This window comes from Pocillopora verrucosa, chromosome 6 (assembly GCF_036669915.1).
Source record: "Pocillopora verrucosa isolate sample1 chromosome 6, ASM3666991v2, whole genome shotgun sequence".
Lineage (NCBI taxonomy): Eukaryota > Metazoa > Cnidaria > Anthozoa > Scleractinia > Pocilloporidae > Pocillopora > Pocillopora verrucosa.
The window spans coordinates 26,243,890-26,264,025 of record NC_089317.1 but is presented as its reverse complement, the minus strand read 5'-3'; the positions used below and the strand labels follow the sequence as shown (position 1 = coordinate 26,264,025).

The 20,136-nt window shown below is 37.1% G+C and overlaps 4 protein-coding genes across 5 annotated transcripts; all 4 read left to right on the top strand.

Moving 5' to 3' along the window:
• Nucleotides 1-169: 169 nt before the first annotated feature.
• LOC131777090 (lysosome-associated membrane glycoprotein 1-like) lies at nt 170-6,368 on the top strand. Its single transcript, XM_059093679.2, has 5 exons — nt 170-318; nt 1,509-1,993; nt 2,384-2,597; nt 4,297-4,482; nt 5,141-6,368. The coding sequence occupies exons 1-5, from the start codon at nt 273-275 to the stop codon at nt 5,347-5,349; spliced, it is 1,140 nt and encodes a 379-aa protein (XP_058949662.1). The 5' UTR covers nt 170-272; the 3' UTR covers nt 5,350-6,368.
• Nucleotides 6,369-7,183: 815 nt separating this feature from the next.
• On the top strand, nt 7,184-8,361 carry LOC131778016 (protein BTG2-like). Its single transcript, XM_059094735.2, has one exon. The coding sequence runs from the start codon at nt 7,403-7,405 to the stop codon at nt 7,970-7,972; it is 570 nt and encodes a 189-aa protein (XP_058950718.1). The 5' UTR covers nt 7,184-7,402; the 3' UTR covers nt 7,973-8,361.
• Nucleotides 8,362-11,008: 2,647 nt separating this feature from the next.
• Nucleotides 11,009-16,231, top strand: LOC131777795 (ubiquitin-fold modifier-conjugating enzyme 1). Of its 2 annotated transcripts, XM_059094248.2 has the most exons (7): nt 11,009-11,212; nt 12,259-12,326; nt 12,516-12,579; nt 13,464-13,540; nt 13,641-13,731; nt 14,798-14,897; nt 16,090-16,231. In XM_059094248.2, the coding sequence occupies exons 1-6, from the start codon at nt 11,090-11,092 to the stop codon at nt 14,879-14,881; spliced, it is 507 nt and encodes a 168-aa protein (XP_058950231.1). In that variant the 5' UTR covers nt 11,009-11,089; the 3' UTR covers nt 14,882-14,897; nt 16,090-16,231. The 2 variants fall into 2 exon arrangements, with proteins under 2 accessions (XP_058950231.1, XP_058950157.1); XM_059094174.2 differs by lacking the exon at nt 16,090-16,231 and having other exon boundaries at nt 11,013-11,212; nt 14,798-14,928.
• Nucleotides 16,232-17,150: 919 nt separating this feature from the next.
• LOC131783846 (probable G-protein coupled receptor No18) lies at nt 17,151-20,047 on the top strand. The gene has a single exon (XM_059100655.2). It carries the CDS (start codon nt 18,185-18,187, stop codon nt 19,403-19,405), a length of 1,221 nt encoding a protein of 406 aa, XP_058956638.1. The 5' UTR covers nt 17,151-18,184; the 3' UTR covers nt 19,406-20,047.
• Nucleotides 20,048-20,136: the final 89 nt, after the last annotated feature.

Genomic DNA, 20,136 nt, shown 5'->3' with positions numbered 1-20,136 from the left:
GGCCCCATGGGCCACTTGGTCCTGTATAAAGGCTTTACTTTATATTCATTTCATCAGAGGTTGATAGGGCTGCTCTGACGGCTGAACTAATGGCATGCACATGAGTCCTCCATTTGTTTAAACCGAGCAGGAGGTTCACAAAGGCACCGCCAAATGGGAAGCTCCTAAGACATCAGATAGACACGTGATGTAAACGTCATACTCTGCGATTGCTATAACTTTCAATGTCTGGCATCGTGGTTAATTAGCTGGTGCCTATTTCGGCTATCATCATGGCTTACCTGCACCTTTTGTTTGCCGCTTGTGTCCACTATTCAGGTAAAATTATCTCTTCCGATAAGTTTTTTCTCTTATTTAAGATGTTAGGATCGATGCTCGATAATCAGAGCTCTGCTGATGTGAGGTTTCATAACCGACGCGGAACAGTGGAAGACAACTGATACTACAGCTGAAACGGGTAAAATTTCCGCATAGTCCCATACAATTGTAAAACAAATCTGTTTTCCCAATGGCAATGTATTGTTTTTTGTCGTTGTTTTCTCTATCCAAAAACTGAATGCATAATGTAGTATGGGGCTGTGCGGAAATTTTACCTCAATATTAATTTTGGACCCTGTAGCTTTACTTCTCTGGATTGCCATTGAGTTTGGAATCGAAAGCAGGCTCTGATATGTGAGCCCCATTGTGCTTACCTCGTTATTATTTTGTAGAATAAAGTACCATAGTATTTTGCGGTAAACCTTCACTGAACTGCAATAATCGACGAATCTAAGTTTTATTTCATTTCGTACTTGTAAGTATATCATGCAGGGAGTTTATGAAGAGTTGTTAGGTTAGCTGATTGCAAAATTAACTATGCAACAATATTATACGAACTTTGAACCAATCGCTATGCTTCAGTACAAGACTTTGAAGGTTTTAAAAAGGTGATAATGACCAATCATGAGATATTGTTTTAGTCTTTTTGACCATCACTTTTTCTTTGAGGGAGGAGCATATACTTCCTGATGAAAATGAGGTTTACTTGCAGATGGGAAAAACTGATATTCAGTTAAAAGGTTTTTGAGTCCAGAAATATTGCAAAAGAGAGACTTGCAGCAAGTTGATTGAAAGAATCGTTATTTTTGTATAATGTAAGAGTTCCTAATCAGTCCAAGAAGGAGAACTGGAAGTTAGAGAGTTAGGGAACTGACATACCCAGAGACAATAATGTAGCCTATTGCAAAGGTTTTGAGACTCCTTCATCAGATCAATGAGTTCTCGTTAAAAATGTACTATAATGAATAACAAAATCTTCGTCAGGTTTGAAGTACGCAGGACTTTAATGATATCTTCATCCTTATAATCAGGTGGGTTTGATACTGAAAGACTTACCCCATATTATATAATGAGTTGTAACTGGTCTAGAAATAGGATACCATTAATTTCCAATAAAATTGGTTTAATTTTTTTTTTCTCTCTGTCTTTCTTCCTGTATTTGTTTTTTATGTATTTTTAAAAATTTTCAGTCTTTTGTCATTGGATGTTTGTTGGAGCTACAGGTAGTCTAACCTCAGCATCCAATCTTGTCCAGAGCTCAGTTGTCACACACTCATTTGGAAAAAATACCTCCATTCCCTCTCCAAGGAAGACTGTGACTTCTACCAAGGTGACTGTTACATCATCATCTTCCTCTGTTGTACCTTCTCCTCGCAAGACTGTCAAACCTGGCAATTTGACTGTCACAGCTTCATTTAATGGAACTGTTACACCTCAGAACATGACTATCACACCTTCACACATGACAACAGCAGTACTTAACAGCAGTGTAATGCCACCAAGTACTGGAACAATCAGACCAACTCCTGTGCCCACTGTGTTACCATCATCTACTGTGCATCCCACACCTACCTCACTCCCACCAGGACCAGGCAACTTTACAGTGAAAAACAATGGTACAGTCTGTTTGTTTGCTTATATGGCAGCCAAATTTGATGTCACAACCAGTTCAAAGGTAAGTACCATTCTCAATAATTGTGCAGAAGCCAAAAGAAGGTGTAAAGTAAAGTGAATTGTCAAGTTTCCTTTGGATCCTTAGGTATATGCCCTAAGAATTTGTGAGAAGACAACAAATCAGCTAATTTTCAGACCTTAAAAAATTCCATGTAGCCTAAAGCTGTGTACTCACCCCAAAAAAAAGAGAGCCTAAATTTAAATCATAATGGAAAATTGACAAAATACAGAGAGGCAACCTTCTCAGGAGTAGCATCTCATAAAGGGTAAGCAATCGTAGTTGTTGTTTTTATGCTATGGAAACCAAGAAACAGCCACATAGCTGGTGTGTGAAGTTTTTTTAAGATTTATATACTTAAAACTGTCTTTGGATTTCTCTTTACTCTTCCAGAAATTAACCTTCGAGCTTCCAAAAAATGCCAAGTCAAGTGGTGAATGTGACACCAGAAGCAAAGATCACCCTTTCATCAAATTAAGCTGGAGCACTCACAGTCACGATTGTAGCTTCACCATGCACTTTGAGAAATTTTCTAAAGACACAACAACAAATACAGTGACTCAGTACTGGATGGCTGCTAATTTAACATTCTCAGTGAAATTCAACAGTAAGTCAGAACATTTTTTGAGTTAATTTTTTTAATTAAAAAGAAAAACTCTATGTTAGCTTGTAGAGTGGTATGTTGCTTGTACCTATCAGATTGTTACATTAGGGTTTGTATATTGCACCAATCATTTTGTCACATTTGGGTTTGTATCTTGCACTAATCAGATTGTCGCATTATGGTTTGTATCTCACACCAATCAGATCGCCACATCAGGGTTTGTATCTTGCATCAATCAGATTGCTGCATAAGGGTTTGTATCTTGCACCAATCAGATTTCTGCATAAGTGTATTATCTCGCAATCATATTACAGCATTTGGATATTACAGACCAATCACAGCATTTGGGTATTGTTTTCTCATAAATGATGTCATGGAATCATGGGGCTCAGTGCACAAAGAATGACTTTAACCAGAAATTTTGGGCTCATTTGATAACTGTTATGATTGTGGCCTTTGCAAGAGCCTCATCAAGTAAGGTCAAGATTTATTGGGATATGAAAGATTCACATTTATTTTCATTGTATTAATTTTAAGTTAAAATGTGTTTTTTCTGCTCCTTTTCTCACAATGTACAGGCCCAAAAACTAACATTCCATCACATACCACGTTCAAAGTTCAATCAGAACATACTCAATCATTTGCATGACATGAATATCAGGCAATTTCAATGTGCTTGAATTGTATTCTACATTAGACTTTGCTCCATCACATGACATTTCCCTGTAAACAACCCACATTTTATCAAGTATTCTAACCACATTATCCAACATCACTGAAAAAAATTCACATGAAACTTAATGCTACTGATAGGAAATTTTCCTTGCATTCTCCTGCGTTTTGACTTTTTCTACAAATAAAGTTTGCTTTTAGCTACCTTGGAATTAACCCAATAGCATGTTAATTCCTTGTAAACAACCTGCACTTTATCACATATTTCACACACACAGGGCAAAGTCCAGATAGGCAACAACCAATCAAGGATCCCTCTTTGAAATATTATCCTTTTCTCTTGCTCAGTGTATCTTCCCCTGTGCAAGATCGCAGTTTATCTTTGGCTAGGGTCTATTGGAGATACAATAGTTTCAGTCTGTCTTTCAGAGTAACATTATGTGGAATTATATTTTTGAGGCGACGAACTGTACACAGATAATTTTGACTTTCCTTTTGTCACAGGAATGGCTGTAAGCGTAGTCTCTTTTGCAACTGTTATTTGGTCTTGTCACACATTGGCTCTCTCCCCAACAGGGAATAGAGGGCATTGTGTGATGAGACCAAACAACAAGGTGAAGGAGACTACAGTAAGCATGGCACCAATGAATTTTTACATTTGCTTAGAAGTAGTGAGACAATAGAGACAATAGACCACAAAATGCTTGTGTGAGTTTAGATAAATTATGTTTCCTCTCTCTCTCTCCTGATGCAAAGTAATCCAATATTTTTGTTCTTTTGAAAATTATGAAACATTAGGAACACAAAATGTCCCATTTTGCCCTATCTAGCTTAAAAAAAGTAACTCAGGCATGCTATGCATGCCTATGTTTTTGTTTTGTTTTGTAAATGTGTCTTTCCCTTCCATGAAAAGTTCTACATCAGATGCTCTGTAGCTTTGCCTTTTTTTGACTAAACAGAAGTTCACTGTCCAAAAATTGTTTGTTTTGTGATCTTTTTTTCTTTTTTTTTTTTTTTTTTTTTACAACAGACTCTACCACTGTATTCCATTCTGTCAAAGAGACATTCCATGCACTGTCTGCCGGCATCGGTGATGCTTATGCCTGTCCATCTGCTCCTGCCATCAATCTTACAGCTAAGAAATCCAGTGCTGAAGTTACTTTGACTAGATTTAAGTTTCAACCCTTTGGTGTAAAAAGTGGGCATTTTGGCAATGGTAGGAATTATTTTTTTCTGTGTTTTGTTCTAACTGGCAACTATGTAATAAGCATTAGGTAATGGATCCCACAGGAAGCTTCCTTGTAATTTGTAAAGGAGAATGAAATGCTTGATGACTGGTCACAAGGAGCTCTGGATCAAACCAAAAAGTAACTTAAGCATCAAAATCATCTTGTAGCTGCTCAAAAATTCAAATTGATAGTTATTGTAGAGTTTGTATAACTAATTATAAAGACTCTCTCACTGCCCAGCAACATGTTTCTTAATGGTGGGCATGATTTGCTATTCCTTTATGTACATTTTAATTGGCCTACTTGGCCTTGCTTTTCAGTGAAAATTCTGTAATGTTTTTAAACATGTTGTGGAGGTCAAAAAAGGCTAATTTACTTGAATATGAAATAATAGCAATTCAGCCCACCCTTAGTGTAAGAGTCGACAAGTTACAGGGTAATGTACTATTATCAACTGAGTTGACAACGTAAATTGGCCACCATAAAAAAGATTTTTAAAAGCCAGTTAATACTAACTTACCCTGTTATACTCTCCTGCTGCTGCAACACCATGGTGTCTACCAACTTACCCCTTCTATCAAGAGTACAATATGTTTCTCATTTAAGAATCTGATTTGATTCTACAATTATTCTACTCCTCTACAGTGACAAATTGTGTTCACCCTACGACTCCAACTGCATCTCCGTCTACAAGTCCACCGAAAACAAAGCAGCCGAATAGGCAACATGAAAGTCACACAGTAGCCATTGCAGTTGGGTGTTCATTGGCTGGGCTTGCTCTTGTTGCTGTCATTGGCTACTTGATTTGGCGACACTGTAGCCGCAACAATCAAGGTGGATACCGCAAGTTGTAATGCACTGCAAGAACGATTAGTTATTTTTGATAGATATGGTGAGGAAAATTAGAGTAACTGTAGTACATATAATGGTACTCAAATTCAGGAGATAAAGTAACTTTGGGGAAAAGAGATTGTAGTTGTTCATCCAGGTGAATAAACTTGTTGTAAAGTATAACTGTATATCAAGTTGTAGTCACTTCCAATGTGGAAGGAGAATAAGAAATTTTTAGGAATAACAAACCTTTAAAAGGTGTATGTTAGGTTAGTGGATTTGAATAAGTATTTTGATGAAATCATTGAGTTATAGGTTTTAGAACTAAATACTTCACATTAATTAAAAGTGACAATACTGTTTTTTTTTTAAGTTTGATCCTAAAAACGTGCCACTGTCGGTTACAGTAAGGTATAGGGCTCAATAGGTATAGGGTTCAGTTTTTAATCTTAATCAGTAAATAAGTTACTGAAGACCGTGCCTGTTACATGATGGTTTGGTAGTTTTATGACAGGAAGAATCAATAATAAGACCTTGGAAGTTTGAGGGCCTTGTCCCTGGGGACCCTGAGTAGGATAGCCATTGGGTGCAAAGGGGTCAATGATTTGCATATTCTGGAGTAATGAAATCGCATAGGAGTTACAAGGAATGATACGTTTTTAATACTCTGAAACTCTGTATTGATTTAGGCTTGACAACTAGCCGCTCTACGGGAAATGAGCCTATGGCGCTATTTCTTCTCTCCGTAGAAGCAGACTCTGGTAAATTAAGTATCGCTACAGTCTTCAAACTACCTCTTACGCATTAGGTAATCAGTTACTAACGGAGCCAGACGTTCCCAAACAAAAGATAAATGTTTGACGAAGGGGATCTAGCAATATGTCACGCCTTAGAAAGTAACCTTTCGGTGGGTCACGTTTTGTTTAGGTACGTCACAGGTCACTTCCGGAGCTTAACAATAGTCTAGTATTTCCCGCTATCATTATTGTCTTATCTCCCTTAGAGAGCAGTGAAGATATGATTAAAATGGTTTCGCACAAAACAGTGAAAGTTGTCGATCAACAACACAGTAACTCTTAAATGGCCGTGTTCTTACCCTCCTTTTCCGATCAGCTTCTCTCAAAAAACTTTTTGGGGGAGCCATTGAACGCCCTAGAGAAGAGAAGGATTTTTAAATACGTTAATGATTACTTTGATAAGTTTTCTTTGTTCCAAATGCTTTCGGTTCCATGGGCTAAAATTAGTTCGAAACTGTTTCGGTTCAAATATATATATTCTTTATGTTCTCGAATGGAAATTCAATTTTAAGTATTCTTCGAGTCAGGGTTGAAATTTTTTCTTTTACTCTTCACGAACAAATTACTTGTGCTGGATTTTGATACAATTCATAGGTGTGGGTCGGGTATTATCATTAAACCTCACTTGACGTAACCCGCTAAAATACGTGAGGTAAGCATCAGCTGATACTTCTCACGTCTGTTTGAATGGGGTTTCATGTTCAGTTTTTCTCGTCATGTACTCTTCGAAGCTTTTAATTACCGCAAAGAGGATAGCACAGGTGAAGTTTTTTTTAAAATGATTTAAAAACCCTTACTTTCGAATAAAATTGTGTTCCGTGGCTTGGATTTCGACACGCGCCCATGTGGACGATATTCTTCGTCAACATTGTAGCCAACAATAGCGATTACGTCGTGCAAAACACGTGTGTTTTCGACAGTCTTGCGTCAGATACACACCCTGGTTACCACGGTAACAATACCACTTATTGTTCAAACTCGCTAGTGATTGGTGCGGTGTGACGAGAGTATCTATTTTTGGCATGAAAATTTCCCCGGCGAAGTGTATTCAAACTCGAATGTTCCTCAACAGCTTTCAATATAAATAGACCAATTCTCAGTGGAGGGAATTATTATTCACAAACTTTTTAGTCCTTGGTGACCAGAGGTAAAACAGTGTTTTGCCTTAACGAATAGAATTATCTTTGTAATAATACCGCATACTCTGGGAAGGAAAAAACGTACTGGGGCGACGCTACTTAAAAGAAACGTTGCCAAGAAATTAACCGAGTCAACAAACATGAAAGAAGAAGTTTGCTCGGCCATCAAGTTCCTCTCGGAGGTTCTTTCAAGGAACTCTAAAGTAAACCAAGAACAGATTCAAAAATTTAAGGACACATTAGAACAATTAATCACTGCGAGATTCGAGAACCACTGGCATCCGAAGAAGCCGTTGAAGGGAAATGCATTTAGATGCATCAACATCGATGAGCTAACAGGCATCGACCCAGTGTTACTGACAGCGACGAAGGCGAGTGGAATATCACCTTTAGTTCTGTTAGAGCTCTTCCCAGGCGGACTAGCATTGTGGATTGACCCAGGAGATGTGTCTTGTAGAATAGGAAAAGGTTCGATTTGTCCGATTTATTGTAAAATCCCTCAACAACAACACCATCAGCCGCACCAGCAATTTACTAATCACTCTCAAAGGCATCTTCAACCCTTTTACTTCAACACGGATTATCGTCAATGCTCGCAGTTCAACAATAAGCAGATACTTTCCACAAGAAGCGTTAATAACAAGGAAAACTTCGATAAGTATCATTGGATCAGCAAGGACTATTTTAAAAGACCAACGGAGGTATTTTAAAGCCATAGAGATAACTCTGAACACATGATCCACCAACCCATTGGACCGGACTTGCATCGCGTTTGCCATACACACGAACTTTTAAATTACGTTTAGAGTAGAATGTTTTTAATGTTTCTTGTACATAGCTAAACATTTTCTATGTACAGAATTATCTTCGAATTTATTAGGGCTGGTGAATGGAAGAATTTTTACGTCTATTTTACGCCACTTACTGGGAATGGTTTAATTAAATTTGTAAATTTGTACATGTACAATTGTGAAATAGATTACGGAGCTTCGCAAGGAGCAGAATTGGAAAGAAATTAGCCCAGAGTTTCATATTTTGTACTGATACAAGAGTTCTGTGTCGCATAGTTTAATAAAAATATTAATTTGTTGAAATATTATATCAAGTTTAGCGTGTTTTTTTTGTATGTAATTCATCGACAGTGTGACATCATACACTTGAAATCGCGTATTTCTAGTTTGAGCCAGTAACTCCAAATCAAAATTATGCTTAAAATATTTGTGCGGAGGGGAAGTATTCCAACCGCGTGGCAAGAAGAAAACAATATTCCAATAATTTTTAAGATATTATTTTCTATGTGTGTGAACCAATGAAAGGGTATTTATGGCTCAAACGGTACATCAGGGAAATGTCAGGATTAATGAGCAAATTTTGAGATTATCTTTTCTTTCCCAAAACAGAGACAAACATTGGAGATCAAAAAATAAACAGTAAGATACTAGAACTTCTCTTGTGACACATCTTCAAAGTTGTTTCTGAATTAATCTTTGTTGAAGAAATACTAGTACATATCTTAAGAATAGTTTGAGAATTAGATTAAAAATAAATCCATGAAGATGAAAATAACTGGTAACAATGACACAGAAAATATTTTTTGAAGCAACTGTCAAACATTGCAGACTTGCTGATGGACAATGATTAAGGTGTGTTTGGTGGAGGCTCCTGACTGTCCTTATCAAGCAGACCTGATTCCTAGTTCACTTGCTGGTATGAATGACAGAGTTTTGCTAATAAATATAATACGGGTAGCCACTTGGGTAATATGTCTTCAAATGTAAGGTTGAAGACTCCTCATAAGGAAATTATGATGAAACACTTATGTCTTAAACATTCTCATACATTCAAGAGCTACAAAGTGCTTTTCAAAAGATTGCACTCCTTTCATGTACAAACAAAAACTGGGAAATATGAATTTTTGCATGTCTTGTAAATGACTTGGTGAAATACAACATGATTTTTCTTTTATGTTAATATAAAGAGCATTAATTTCTATAATCACTCAAATGATAAACAGTTGAAATGATTATCATTTTATCACCTGGTTTTAATAATTTACACAAACAAGTTTGTTACATGAATATAAATTTTTCAAATTTTGAAGATAAATATCACCCATTTTGGGTAATGTTGTTTTGGTACCAACATGAAATATTATTTTAAAACTTTATCATCTTTTCAGAAGTTGCCATAAAAAGTGTCACTTAAAGTTTGGGTTTATCTATAAAACACAATCTTTCTCTTGTCATTCGTTCCATGACTATTGTTTTACACGTTTGGTTTCTCTACCAAGGGTCAGGTGAATAAAAACATCAGGGGATCTAATGTAGCAACATCGGACTGTATCTGTACCACTTACTTAAACAGAGGTAAAACTTTGATTGTGCACTTTGTAAAAGGCATAAAAAGACTTCTGTCCTTGGCATTGACTTGTCCTTCAACAAAACGAAAGGAAATCCTCACCAGAATCAAGGTAGGGTTTTTGTCGTAAGTCTGGTTTGTAACTGATTTAGTCTATGGGCGATTTGTAACTGATTTAGTCTATTTAGTCTATCTCTTTCCTCTCCCTCTGAACCTAGTTAATTGTGACCAGCCCTCAGAACAGGTGTTATTCATATATTTTTCATTTCTATTACTTATTTCTTTATTTGTATACTTATTCATCATTTATTTATCTATTCGCTTTTACTGCAAAGTTCAAACGAGCAGAGGTGAACGCGTTCTGACGGCTCTTACACGTGACCCTCACAGTTCGCCACCGCTTAGCCGCGCCCTTGACTTCACTCGTCCAAAATTGGAAAATTGATAAAAATGGCGACTGTTCTGTAGGCCTTATGTGTTAGATTCAAAGAAAATGATAACAAAAAATTTACCCCATGTAATCATTAACAATCCATTCAACTAGAAACTATATGACCCTCGAGCTCTGCTCTTCAATCTCTTCGAGAACCTCGAACGACTCTCGCATACAATACACCTCGCGTAGCCGTCGCGCCTACTAGAGGACATGTGAGGAAGTATGGAGGGAGATTGTCACTATATCTGGTTTTGTGGTAGCACGTGGCGCTTGAACAACTCTCATCTATTTTTCTATCACTCACTCGCGGAATGTTCTCAATCTAAGCCCTGTATATTCTGCGGTCTAACATGATATGGTCTTCCCTCCCAAGCTTTAAATTAGAGGAAAAATTAACTTGTCTCAATTTTTCTTTGAGGTAGAGCACTAAAACCTAAATTGTTTTGTTTTGTTTCACTTTTTTTCGGGATATCCAGTTTTTAATTTATTATAGGTGTCCATTATTGGAAGAAGTGTATGAATTATCTCTTCAATTGCTGGGAGGTACAAGTCTTGGCGATTTTATAAAATCATGTTTGTATTTACAAATGCAAAGTAAGAAATCTTGGGTCCTTGCCACCTTGAAAGAGAGGAGCAGCCACGGTAACTGTTGCTCTTTGAATTATTTGCCATCTGAGCGCGTGGTATGTTTGAAAATGTTTCCGAACTGCAGCGGACAAATCACGAAGCTTGGAAACAAATCCATACACTACAGCAGGCCAATCATGGGTAATATTATTTTTTAAGCAGATTTGTAGCTAAAAATTGAATAGGGAACTTATCCCACGATTGTGACAAGACGAAAAACATCTGTCTTTCTTAGAAATATCTGTCAAGTATCTAACACAAGTTAGGGATACTAACTGAGTAGAATTTTCGAGTTTTTTGGTTAATGCAGGGGACCGGGCACTAGCACCTTGCGCCGAATTACACGAAGTACTAGGTATATGAATTGCTAGTTACACGAAGAGGTGATCCAATTGTTACATCAAAGATGGTGGACGAGGCAACAAAGAAAACAGTAGCATCTATTCCTACCTTGAAAACCAAAGCTGGTCCTCGTGATGGCGATCCATGGGTTCAGAGGTTAAAAGAGGAATATATGAGCTTAATTAAGGTATATTATGTTGAATTGTGACCTCAATTGTAGCCAATGGAATACTGGACCTTCTAAGAAGAGTCATGGGTGACTGCTCTACAGATGTGAAATCGGAAGCCTTTGTTACTCCTGTCCACCCGCCGTCAGAATATGCCCGCTCTGCATAGAACTTTTATACTAAACGTAATACTAACACGATTGAAATGGTTCAACATAGGGCAACTAGATTTGTCTAACATGGTTATTCTAGATTAAGTCATGTTTCTCCTATGATTAATCAACTCCGGGGGGGGGGGGGACCCCAGAACAACGTAGATAACTGTCTCGATTAACCATGTTCTACAAGATCTAGCAAGATCTAAGGGGCATCCCACTTCCTTCTCGGGTTTTTAATCTAGACAGGGCATCTCGGCTCCCAAATTGTACCCATGTATAAAGTATTGTATCCATGCAACTGTAATGTCTACAAATTTTCTTTTTATCCAAGGTCTACTTTAGTGTGAAACCAACTATTCCTATGTACTCTATCACTGCAGAGTATCTCTGTTTTTAGATCAGAAATTTTGCCCACCATTAGATATTTGGCATAATGTTACTTAAAGTATGTGCTCTTTATTTCCTTGGTTATTTCTATTTTTTCATTCATCATTTACTTATTTATTTACTTTTTGTTACTCAATCATTTACTATTTAAGGTTTTGCTAACCAGATGGTTAATTTAATTATGTACATGTAAACTAGTTTTTGATTTAAATTTAGAATTAACATAAGAATTTCGTCCTATTACAAATTAGGTTAGATTGTTCTTAAATTCAATTGGATTTTATTATCGTAAATATAGATTTTAGATTAAACTTATACCTCCTACTTTAGTTTTTACTGTTTTAGGAGCACCTCTATTAAAGATAAAATATTAAGATTATTTGTAGCAAGTTTGAAAAAAGTTGTCTGGGAAAAACTCAAACTGAAAATATTTTTCATTCTATGTTCACATGCATGTAATTCTGAGAAAAAAAGGCAGAAGTAAACTTTAATTATCATTTTATTTTTTGTCATTGTTTCAGTATGTAAGTAACAACAAAGAAGCAGACAATGACTGGTTCAGGCTGGAATCAAATAAAGAGGGGACAAGGTATTTGTTTGTGGTTTGGTGGCCATAATCATTCTTCTGTTGATTAAATTTGATTTTTCCCATGTACCCACAACTGCATATTTTTGTTAGTTTTTTTGGAAAAATCGTGGTTTGTAATTTGTACAGCCTTTTTAGTTTCTTTCAGTCAAAGAGCTCATGACTTGACTTTGATTTATGTTCACTTGATAGATGGTTTGGTAAATGCTGGTATGTCCACAACCTTTTGAAGTATGAATTTGACATAGAATTTGATGTAAGTTAAAGCCAATAAATTATAACTCAAGTTCTTTCTTCATCAAAAAAGCATCTCCACTGTTAATTAACTTCTCTTATTGAGATAATGATACAACATACTCTAATGCTTTTTCTTTAACAAAAATGAATGAATTTCTGCTATTCTGCCACACACTCTTATTCCTCCCCTTCATCCAAAACTGGCATAATTATAAAACTTGGAGATATTGCTGCTAAAATCACCTCCTCGCTGAGGAAGCAGACATGAGGCCCCTCATTTAGTGGGTCCATCTGATTGGAAAGTTTCATGTGATTCAAGTATATTCTTTGACTGAATTTGACCAACACATTTCTTGATAAGGTTTGCCTTTGAAAGCTGGTAGGTGTTCAGGCCATTTTTTGCTGACTAAACTGTGCTTCAGAAATTTTGTAATTTTGATATTTTTCATCTGAAGAAACCTTTCATTTTTTAAATCTGAGGCTTATTTTAGTCATTCTCTTATCATAGTTTTCTGATTTTATGGAACAAGGAAAAAGCTATGACTCTGTACACGAAGTACCATGCAAAAACTATCAGCTGTTGTTAACAGCAAACCTGAAAGATAGAATATAATTAATTTGAGCTGATTTTAAAATCAATATGATAGGAATAAAAATTTCAGGCATTTATGTGCCAGAATACTGGGAATCACATCTCAGAGAGTTTCAAATTTCAATTTTTTTGTGAGGGAGCATGCTCTCAGACCTCCCAAGGAGGACTTGGTACTGTATATGCAGGCATAGTTCGGTTTAGATCCAACACCTTTTACATTTTCTAATTTCTAATAACAGCCTTGTTGATGACTTTTAATAGTGTGATAAAGCCTGTTTGATAAATTATGATATTGCTGGTTCCTTTACCAGATACCAATCACTTATCCTACAACTGCACCAGAGATTGCTCTTCCTGAACTTGATGGCAAAACTGCTAAAATGTACAGGTAAAATGTAGATTTTCTCATTTCTATACTTCCTAAAGATAAATTAAACCACTCTTATCTCAATAACACTTGTCTATACATAATGAATTTTATGTTACAGGGGAGGAAAAATTTGTATGACAGATCACTTTAAACCTCTCTGGGGAAGAAATGTTCCTAAATTTGGAATAGCACATGCCATGGCTCTTGGGGTATGTACCTTAGACTAAAGCAAAGGAATCCAATTATATACATAAAGGTTTAGCATTAAAACCAACCTCTTACTACCCCAGCAGCTTAATTATGGTGTTTCACCATGTTGCCTTCTTCAGGTAAAACTTATGGTAGTACTGGAAACTGAAGAAGTTAAAACTGTAGTGCAGTTTTTAATTTCAGAATTTTACTTTTATTTCCTCCTGAAGAAAGCTAGGGGCTGAAACCTGGTAATTCATTAGCTGGAATTGTTGTTAGATGTTTTTTTCTATGCTACATGTTTATACACTCATCAATTAATCCACATAGAGACACTGTATCTAGTCTAGATCCTTCTACTAGGAGTCATTTGTTTGGTCCACCATCATTATACTTCCTATTCATGCCTGTTCTCTAAAATGTTGTGAATCCAGAAGTATAAATGATAGATATATGCATTTTGTTTTTTCATGAAAAGGTGATGCAGTAGGCACATGTATTTCTTTCTCAGATAACAACATCACTTGAGCCTCTAAAAGTAACAAACCAGTGTGAACTTCAGACATGGCTTGATGCTACTCTGGTTTACAGATTTAATGAAAGTAACCAAAGAAGTTACAATTCATAGACCCAACGTTTCGACACTCCTGTCTAGTGCCTTCATCAGGGGTGATCTAAACGCTGCAACAAGAGGTCCTTTTATATGATCACTAATTATGTATTAGCGTATTTCCAGTACTACCATAAGTTTTACCTGAAGAAGGCAACATGGTGAAACATCATAATTAAGCTGGTGGGGTAGTAAGAGGTTGGTTTTAATTAGTGTGAACTTTATACAAACAATCTACAAAACTACACAAAAAACTAAATTTTAAATCAGCTATTGTTATTTCCTTTGGTCAAAGTTTCCCTATAATTTTTTCTCTCAACACCTTCTTCTATAGACTGCAGGTATATATTAATATATCACATTTATTTTCAAATTCCAACATTTTTAGAGCAAGTGTTTGCAGAGGATTGATGCTGTGTTTTTAGGCCAACAAGCAAGACTGCTTGTATAACTTTTCTTGTTTTTTATTTTTCCAGCTTGGACCATGGCTTGCTGTAGAAATCCCAGATCTGATAGAGAAAGGATTGATTGAATACAAAGAAAAGTCTGCTAGTAAATAGACAGAAAATAAAAATAGTAAGGGAACCAAATAAATGCTATAACTTCAGGGAGTTTTATTTTTAATGTGAACGATGTTACTGAATGTTTCCAGCTTTCTTTTTACTTTCTTTCAACACATCATCGCATTGCTTACTTTGTGGAAAGTTTTTGTAAATGCCCATCCCGCTTTCCCTTCGCCCTTACTTATTCTGGAACTAAACTTGTTTTATTACGCTAAGCGCCAGTGTCCTAACGATCAGCAAGACTCGTTACCAGTTCTCTTGACAAGGGTTTGAGAAGGAAGTATGGTATTTAAGGATTTTCCGTTTTGTTTTACCCGGCATACCTCCAAACCCTCACCATGACGTTATCTTTCCCCAGTCTTTTATTGACTTTGAATACCAACCAACGATAAACTGTTGAATTCCCTATTCTGTTTTTCATAATTTTAGCCGAGACAGAAAACGGACTTTGTTACATGTAATTTCGCGCAATTTTATGCCAGTTGAGTGGAATTAATTTTAGTCTCGGAAGTAAAGCTCTTCGGGTCATTCGAGCGCGTGCAGCCTGTATAGGAGAACATGCTGACAATCGATGCAAACCCGTAGTGTTCATTTCTTCGGTTGATAAACATTCAAAGCGCAAATTTTGGAACGTTTAATAGTCATAAACACACTGAAACTTGCGAAATTTCTACCGACCTCATTAGCAAGCATAGCATATCCGTTTATAACTACAGTGTGTTTTGTTCAGTCCTTATGTCAATTAACTTTCATTCACTCTGACATCTAAGTAAAACGTTCACTAACTCAGTTTGTACAAGCATGTTGTTCTGTCAGGAAAAGCAAACAAAACATGAGAACAGAAGGAAAGAGCATTGAAAATCATGCGACTTTTGGAAAAGATAGAAAGATATTCCAGTGTAAAAATAATTTTCGCTCGACTCGTCAGCTTTCAAACTCTTTACGGTGGCCAATTTCCGTTATCAACTCAATCGATAATACTAAATTACCCTGTTATACTCTCCCACCGACGCAGCACCACAGTTTCTTCAGAAACTTATCCCCTTTATTAAGAAATCTTTGGCTGTAAGGGATTAAGTGTGGCATTTAGAAGGCTTAGCTTTCAAAAAATTTTTGACCTGAACTAAAAATGTATTTCGTAATCTTTAATTCTGTAGCAAATCTTCCGAAGTCTTTCTGATTTTGTTTTTGTCTTGATATTTCAGATGAGTCCCAAGTTAAAACGAAACGAAATGAAAAAAAGAGGTACGGCATGAATCTTCTTAGAATATAAACACTGTCTTAGGATGTTCCCGTAGGTTGTCTTTGTGTTTTTATTGAGCCGGCGCTTGAAACAGAGAAATACATTGCTGGTTACCCTATGAACTGTTGCTTATCAGTGCACTTGGCTTTCACGAGGTTTAGTAAGTGTTAAAATATTCCCTAACCCTGTATAAGTCCTCTTGTCCATTGTGCTATCTTTTAAGTGTCTTGAGTACTAAATTTTCCCATTTTGTTAACACGGAACCCTTAACCTGGGAATTCAACTTGTTTTTAACAGCTAGGCAATGGTCGTACTCTTTGACCTGAGCGTGCATTGAATGACTTCGTTAGAATGATCTGTCCGCTTCGTGTGGAAGTAAATAAATATTACATAAAAGTGCACTTTAACCCGTTTTAAGAGAGATAAAATTATTTCATGTTACACAGAAACTTCGGTTTAGAAAGGTAAATTCAATAGAAACATGACACACGTAAGTTTGTTTCAAAAAATGAAATGTTAATTGGTAAATCTTTTCATGTAGGGATTACAGGGTCAGTGTCAAACGAAATGTGCCCACGAAAACTCACTTGAATACCTTTTCTAAAAGCTTTCATATTCTTTAATCTAGGTAATAGCCAAAAAATACCTTCTGATTAGCGAAATGTTAATTATTCGGCAAGTTGCAACATTAACTTTTCGCCTAGGGTCTATATATACATATTGATTTGTAAGAACAAACTCTGTTCACTAGGAAGGTACGTGATATTTCTTTAACTCTCTTTAGATCAAAGCACTGAGAGTTTGCGGCATTTAATGAAGTGCTTTTCTGTTTTAAATATTAATAAAGAAAGGATGATGTTTTCAAGTGGTTCGCATCCGACACGAAACATCAAAATAGTTGGCTCTTGTGTACAATTATCACGGCCAGATCTGTATTTGTACGTATATATCAATTTTCTGATAATCTTCTTATTTTCCCCGTAAGCTTTTGAATAGTTCTTGTGTGTTTCTGGAAGTACGTGGCAGGTGGACATTGAAATATTTTGACAACTGACATTTTGCTGCTCAATTCAAGGAAACATTTAAAGATCTTTTCTTTTGGTTGAATTGAGCACTAAACGTGACCCTAACACAGAGCATACTGTTCATTCATGATTGGAAAGGCGGGAAAGGGGAGAGACAAAATTGAAAACTTCATACAACTGGATCTCGTAACGACGCGTGACTTAAATTGCGAACGATTGGATTCTAGCTGACCGGATTTGGTAATTTTCAAAGTGAAGACCGCCGACATCGATAAGGAAAATAGAACAACCCAGAGAATTATCAGCGGGTTTGCCGGCAAGAGATAACATATTTCGTGCAGTAATAAAGGAAAAACCATTTTTAAAGTGTTGAATGATAAGATTTGTGCGCTGCCGTCAGATATAATAGATTAAAAGTTATTGCGGTGGACAAGGTAGGCTGTTCTTGCTAATCGCAAGAACTCGTTGGCAGCGTATTTCACACTCGTCTTCATAAGTCAAGTCCGACAAAGTAATTACATAACAGGAACGTGGTCACAGTACAAAGGAACTGCTCCAGGTTTCCATTTATTTGTTACTTGAAATTGCACTGCTTTTACCCTGTTCTTTACAAAATTACTCTCTCGAGTTAGTAGGCATCTGTTTTTGTGTTTATTTGCAACAGACAAATTCAAAACTACTAAAAACTTTGAGCTTTGACTACGACAGGCGGACAACAGCTAGTGTGGACAGCGTATATTGGCCCAGATCCGCCTCTCTGTGCACGAAAGGAAACAAGTCAGAAGAACCTTTTAGCGGCAAGTCTACTCGTCGTTTAAAATTGTTTGCACAGCTGAGGCATAATAGATAACATCAATAACGAAATTCGACTGAACGGTACATAAGAGAGCTTCTCTGCGAGAGATTTCGAGGTTCTTTAAAGCTACAGAAAGAGGCCGACGAGCTGGCTAAAGTAATAATTCCTCATTCTAGAGGCATGGCAATATCCTAAACACTCCTTGAACAGAAGCTCAACAGCAAGAGGAACAGAAGATGCAAGGAGCTAACAACTCAGCTATAATCCTCGATCCAAAATCGGAATCGTCTGGAGCTGAACCCGAAAACATCACGCTCGCATCAATACCGTTGGCTTTCCTAATTGTCTTTACAATTTTTGGAAACATTCTGGTTTGTGCCGCGTTTTATCATTGCCGAGATCTTCGCAATGTAACAAATTACTTCGTTGTTTCACTGGCTGTTGCTGACCTGTTAGTAGGGTTCGTGTGTATGCCATTCTGGTTCGTTTACCTCATCAAACAATGGCCAGACCCTCTTAAGGACAAAGAACTGTACACGTTATGGATTTGTTTGGACATTGTGAGCGGGACATCTTCAATTATGAACTTAGTGGCTATCAGCGTGGATCGCTTCTTCGCCATAACATCTCCATTCACCTACCATTCGAAACTGACTAAGAACCGCGCTCGTTTGTGCATTGTGTTTCTGTGGGCCTACTCCATCACTGTAGCCAGTTTACGGCTCATTTCAACGCATGGCAAATGGTATGCATATTTTGTTGCTTCTGCGAGTTATTTTCTACCACTGCCAGTTCTTCTCTTTTCCTATGCTCGAATTTTTCGTGTGGCTCATCAACAAGCCTTAAAAATGCAAATAGAAACCTATGGCCAAGAAATGTCAGATGTTGAACATAAGAACGGGGAATCCGCTGACTCAGAGACTTTTGTGAAGCCTCGCGCCTCTTACAGCATGGGACGGAATTCTTCCACTGCAAGTCGCCTCCTTTTCCATAAAGTGCGCCCGCGCCTAACTAGTCAGAGCTCCGTGCGCCAAATGCGTCGTGTATATCACACTGATCTGAAAGCCGCTAAGACGCTAGCGATTGTAATGGGCGCCTTTCTCGCTTGCTGGTCACCGTATATCATCACTTTATTGATAACGGTTTCCTGTGGGAGGTGCATGTCTCAGGACACGACCTTACGACTCGCTAAAGCTATGAAGTGGCTGCATTACTCTAATTCAGCGGTAAACCCGATCATCTACACGCTCCTCAATCGGCACTTCCGAGCGGCTTTCCGTAGGATTCTTTGTCGGTTCGTGTCCGATCAAAGTTTCTCGTATGTCAGTCGATGGCTATCGCACAGCACGCCGAGAACCAGCCGAAGTAGTGGAAATATTGCCGTTGATTTAGTTAAAGCCAATTCTAAGACTGAGATGGACGCTCTCGTTTGCACTGAAATCGTGACCGTTGTTTAGAGTTACTGAAGAAGACAAGAGAAAATTATCAACTACTGGTTATTACAATTTACGACTAAATCATCAAAGCCAACGCTAAAGAATGAAGGACAGGTGACAATGATTTACATTCTATGCTCAGCATCAAAAACTCGATTCTATTGAGAAAAAAGTGGATTACCGCTGAAAACCGTGACAAAACTTGGTTGGCTTTACAGTCAAGTTTAAGTTTAAAACTTACAGCTACGGATTGTGACCTGAAGTTGCCACACACTAACGTGTTTTTCCTGATTGTGACTTAAACTTGCCACACATTAAACGTGCTTTCTCTGACTTTCCGGCCGCAACGTAAAGCCAGTTTCTTACTTGAGTCTCGATTAGTGTGTTAAGAAACTCCGTTAACAATCGTGTCTTTTCCTTTCGCCCGGAAATTTATGTTCCATAGGTGCAACGACAGTAAATCATAAGAATAGCAAGAGTGGAAAAGAGCTGTTTCAAGGTGGATAATTCTGACAGAAAATCACAAAGACCAAGTATACTCACGTCTACTTACTCGTGTGTTTAAGTGAAAATGTGTCGATTCAAGCAGAAGCAAGATTGAGCGTGGGAATTACCAAAATCTGAGAGACGACATGGCCATTCAAATGAACTTGTAGATAAACTGAATCACGTCCTCCGCTCAAAGACATTTTCAAATAAAAGTAATACGCAGTAATTTTTAGATTTAAAATCAGTTTCTTTGTTCAAGATTA